General features: G+C 56.4%; 1 protein-coding gene across 1 annotated transcript in view; it reads right to left on the minus strand.

Moving 5' to 3' along the window:
- Positions 1-4,526, minus strand: part of TTBK1 (tau tubulin kinase 1) — a 44,134-nt gene that overhangs the window by 23,610 nt on the left and 15,998 nt on the right. The window contains exons 10-12 of the mRNA XM_011960440.1: positions 3,813-4,044; positions 3,377-3,552; positions 4-309 (exon numbers count right to left, since the gene is read on the minus strand). Of these exons, the coding sequence (XP_011815830.1) occupies positions 4-309; positions 3,377-3,552; positions 3,813-4,044 (714 nt within the window). The remainder of the gene's footprint in view (positions 1-3; positions 310-3,376; positions 3,553-3,812; positions 4,045-4,526) is intronic.

Consider the following 4,526-nt stretch of genomic DNA (forward strand, 5'->3'; position numbering starts at 1 on the left):
GGCAGTGGCCGCAGCTCCTCCGGCTCCTCGTCCGTGGTGCCCGACGTGCTGGGCTCAGCCCCCGGAGGGAAGTCCTTGAGCTCCGTCTCCTTGTCAATGATGACCCACTCTTTGCTGTCGAAGTCCTCCTCCTCAGCCAGCGGCACCGAGCGGAAGGCATTGCTTAGGGCCTCCTGCTCCACAGAGGCTGACACGTCCATGCGGCCGCTGGCCTGCCGGTCAGCATGGCCTGTGTCCACTGACAGCATCTGGGCTGGCTGAGAGGAGCAGGCCTGGCGCGAGGGCGAGCCAGGCAGATCCATCCGTGACCTGCAAAGCCACCCCTCATGGGGCTCAATGCCCAGCCCCACGGGAACCCCAAGGACCCCATGCCAGTGGCAGGGTGGGGTGTGACTCCCGAAACCTGACCGCAGTACCCCTCCCACCCTGGGCCAGGCCAGTTACCTCTAGGTTGTCACCCTCCAACCTCACTTCCTATCAAGGCTTTGTTAGTTCGTTTGTTAGTTCATTCATTCATTCATTCATTCAACAAATGTTTTTGAATGCTTACCGTGCTCCAGGAATACAAACAAGCAGAAAATAAACTCGGGTTTCTGTGCAAGGAACGTTCTCTCCTGGGCCACCCTAGGGAAGCTAATCTTCCTCAGGCAAGCTTTGTTCTTGCCTCTCCAGTGCTCACAACCAGTGGTTACTTCCTGCTGCTTCCAGGCAAACACACCCAACTGGCCCTTGAGTTTACAGAGGGCTTTCCAGCCTCTTCTGCCACCACCCTCCAGGCCTGCCTGGCTGGTTTCATCACTCCCAAGATGGCCTTGTTAGTCCCAGCTCAACAAACTCCAGTGACTCCCCAGCCCCAACAACAAAGTCCACACTCCTTGGTTTATACTCAAAGCCTCTCACAGCCTGACTATGGCTGTCTCCCCATTTCCCTCGCCAGCCCCATCTTAGATTCCACCCTTACGGCCCACCCCGAACGTGGCCTCTCCCCACAGGACCTCTCCCCACACACAGCCTGTCCTTCTACCCTTTGCTGTCTGATACAAGTTGCCTGTTGCCTTGGGCAGGTAGCCTGCCTTTCCCATCCTGCAAGGATTAGTGCTTTGTATCTCTCTCTCATCACAGGGTGAACCTCATGTCTGTTCACAATGTGTCTCCCCAAGAGACTATGAGCCCTGCCGGGCAGGGCCTGGGTCCCATCTAACTTTACCCCAAGGGCATTGATCCTGTCTTGGGACATCTCTTCTGTCGTTATCTTTTTTTTTGAGATGGAATCTCTGTCACCCAGACTGGAGTACAGTAGCATGATCTTGGCTCACTGTAACCTCCACCTCCCAGGTTCAAGCTATTCTCCTGCCTCAGCCTCCTGAGTAGCTAGGCTTACAGGAGCGCACCACCACACCCTGCTAATTTTTGTATTTTTAGTAGAGACGGGGTTTCAACATTTTGGCCAGGCTGGTCTCAAACTCCTGACCTCAGGTGATCCACCCGCCTCGGCCTCCCAAAGTGCTGGGATTACAAGCATGAGCCACTGTGCCCGGCCTCGTTATCTTGAACTGTGCTGTGAATCTCACATTACTTTCAGAGCTTCTCAACTTGGGGCCATGCCAGCCCCAAGAGGAGGATATTTCTGGTTGTACAATAGTGTGTGGGGGGATGCTACACAAGGAAGAATTGCCCTCTCCCAAATGCCAGGGTACCCCACTGAGAACCACCACGGAGGCCTAACCTATCTTGGGTTTGTGCCACTGCCTTATGTTCAGGCTGTGGGCAGGGGGCTGACTTTCATTCTCCCCCAGCATCAAGCCTATGGTTCAATGGCTCTTCAGCTGCAGAGGCAGGGGTGCAGATCAGAACCGCCTGTGGGGCTTTCTCAAAATACTCCTGCCCCAGCCTATGTGGGACCTGCCCAATCTGACTGTGCACAATATTTTTATTGACTTGTTAATAAAGACTTAAATAAAACATCCCTGAGAGAGGCCACCTAGGGTCTTATATTTATGCTCTCATGTAAATGGCTGATATCATTTCCTTTCTGAGGCACAGTTTGTTTTGATGGACATAAAGGGGAGAAAGGGTGCCAAAGAGGGCTCAGGGCTAGTGGTGCTTGTGTGCGTGTGTGTGTGTGTGTGTGTGTGTGTGTATTTGCATGTGTGTGCGTAGTGGGAGCTCAGACGGAGGGTTGGAGACAGGCGGCAGTGGGGTGGGAAATCCGAATCCCAACTGCTTTGTACTGTCTCCTGCTCCCAAGTGCCCCAGAGCCCATCCAGACCCTCTGTTGTCTATGATACCCTGTTCAGCCCTCAACTTTCCCTACCATCCCTGCAATTGGGGTTCACTGTGAGCCAAACAATTTGCTTCTTGTTCCCTAAAATCAGGCAGCCCTTCAGGACTGTCTCATTCAAGGTATTTCCCACCTCTCTTCTCCATTTATATCCCTTCCCAAACTGCCTTTCCTCGTTTCTCCGTCTCCAGGGAGAGGGACTCCAGGCTACCACAGACGAAAAGGGTGGTCTTGAGTCCCAGGTAAGCCAGCCTGTGTGAGTGTGTAAGGACTGAGTTTGCTCACGAGGAGATACATGGAGTGGATGCCAGAAAGGATACCCCTCTTATCCCCAGGACGGGGTCTTTGGAAGAGACCCCTTTTCTGATGCAGAGAAGGCCCCAGTCCTACTGCAGAGTGAAGTCCCACTCAGAGCCCAGGGGAAGGTGGAAATATCTCTCAGAGGCCTCCCCACCTGATGTTGTCCCACCCACCACCAGCGCAGGTGGGGACTGGGCCCTGGCCCGTGTTGTCCACCCACCATCTGGGGTCAACAGATCACTCTCCCACCCTCCCACCTTCCCCTCCCAAAGGCTCACCTAGCTTCTAAACGCTCCTTTTCCCCAACTAGGTTCCCGCTGGTCCCTTCCCCTCTGTGACTTCAGATCCCTCAGCCCTAACCCCCAAAACTTGTCCTGCCCTCTCTTCCAGCAATTCCCAGGCCCTCTCCCCCAAAGCCGAAGACAGTCTACTTCGGCTGCACTTGAAGCATCTATAATTAGTCTCTAGGAGAAGAGGTTCTGGAAGCACACACACCTACCAACCAACTCACCCCTCACCCTTCCTGGGCCCAGGCACCCAGCCTGTCCCTCCTGCAGCCTGTACTCCCCCAATTCCCTTTCCTGGCATGAGCTGGGACCTCTCTGGATCCCCTACTGGCTTTCCTAGGCCCTGTCTCTGGCCCCAACTGAGTCTGACCCCAGGCCCACGCGTAACCCTCTCAGCACTTCCCAGGGTCTGCCCACCTCCGCCACACATCTGACTTTTCCTCCAGACCAGCCATGTGAAGGCAGAGGGGGCCTTGGGCCCCAACCATGCCCCTGGTCCCAGACCCACCTCCTCTCAGGTAGCTCCACTCGCCCGTCCGCCGTGGACAGCCTCTCTGACTCAGGGCTGTTCACCCTCCGGTAGCGCAGAGAACGGACTGGGGTTGTGGGGGAGTCTGGGGGTGCACGCACTGGGGAGCTGGGGACCCCCATGCCTCGGCTCTGTTCCTCCTCCACACAGGGGCTCTGCAGGAGAGGGAAATGTCATGAGCTGGGGTTGATGAGGCAGCTGTGGGCGAATGGTCTCCTCAGGGTAAAGGAGACAAAGGATGATGATGATGGGAGACGCAGGGAGGCTAGGGCGGGAAGGGACCAGGAAACAGGGGCAGGACAAGCAGGCAGATGGTTGGGGACAGGGTGCTCAGGAGGAACAGGGCAGGGACCCAAGGCTGGGAATCGGGGTGAGAGAAAAGGCCACCCACGCCCTTCGCCCTGGCTGCAGTTACTTTGCCAATGTTGATCCGGAGTTTGTTCCGGTTGACATCTGTCTCCTCCCAGACTTCAGCCTCAGGACCCCCGGGGTGGGGGACAAGGTGGGGACTGGGGCCCAGCCCCTCAGAGGGCCTCCCGGGCAGAATTGGGGGTGCATTCTCCTGGTCACTCAGGTGCTCTCCCTGTAGCACATCCTCGGTGTTCTCCCGGAGCAGGTCCCCGGGCACCGGCGTCACATTGACCACCCTGGAGAGGACAGGAGGGAGCCATGGGCAAGGCTGCTAGGGGTGTCCTCTCCTCCCATGGCCCCCTCCTACCAGCACAGACCTGGAGACCACCCCTAGGAGCGGGCACAGAGGCAGTCCCTTCAGGGGTAAGACTGACCCTAGACCCATCACCATTGCTGGCCCACAAAGCCTCTGAGACCAGACCACCCTCAAGTTGGCAAGGGCCGCAAGGAGATGTTGCCATCTAGCTCTGTTGGCTTAGTGGATCCTGCTGTCGTTCAAGAACCTGCCAGATTTCCATTGGCATTCACTGTCCGGCTTCCTCCTTTAGACCCAGGAATGGGTCTAAAAAGGAGAATCACTTTGGAGTTCCTTTTTTTTTTTTTTTTTTTTTTTTTGAGAAGGAGTCTCGGTCCGTCGCCGGGGCTGGAAGTGCAGTGGCCGGATCTCAGCTCACTGCAAGCTCCGCCTCCCGGGTTCCCGCCATTCTCCTGCCTCAGC

This window comes from Colobus angolensis, unplaced genomic scaffold (assembly GCF_000951035.1).
Source record: "Colobus angolensis palliatus isolate OR3802 unplaced genomic scaffold, Cang.pa_1.0 Scaffold51, whole genome shotgun sequence".
Taxonomy (NCBI): Eukaryota; Metazoa; Chordata; class Mammalia; order Primates; family Cercopithecidae; genus Colobus; species Colobus angolensis.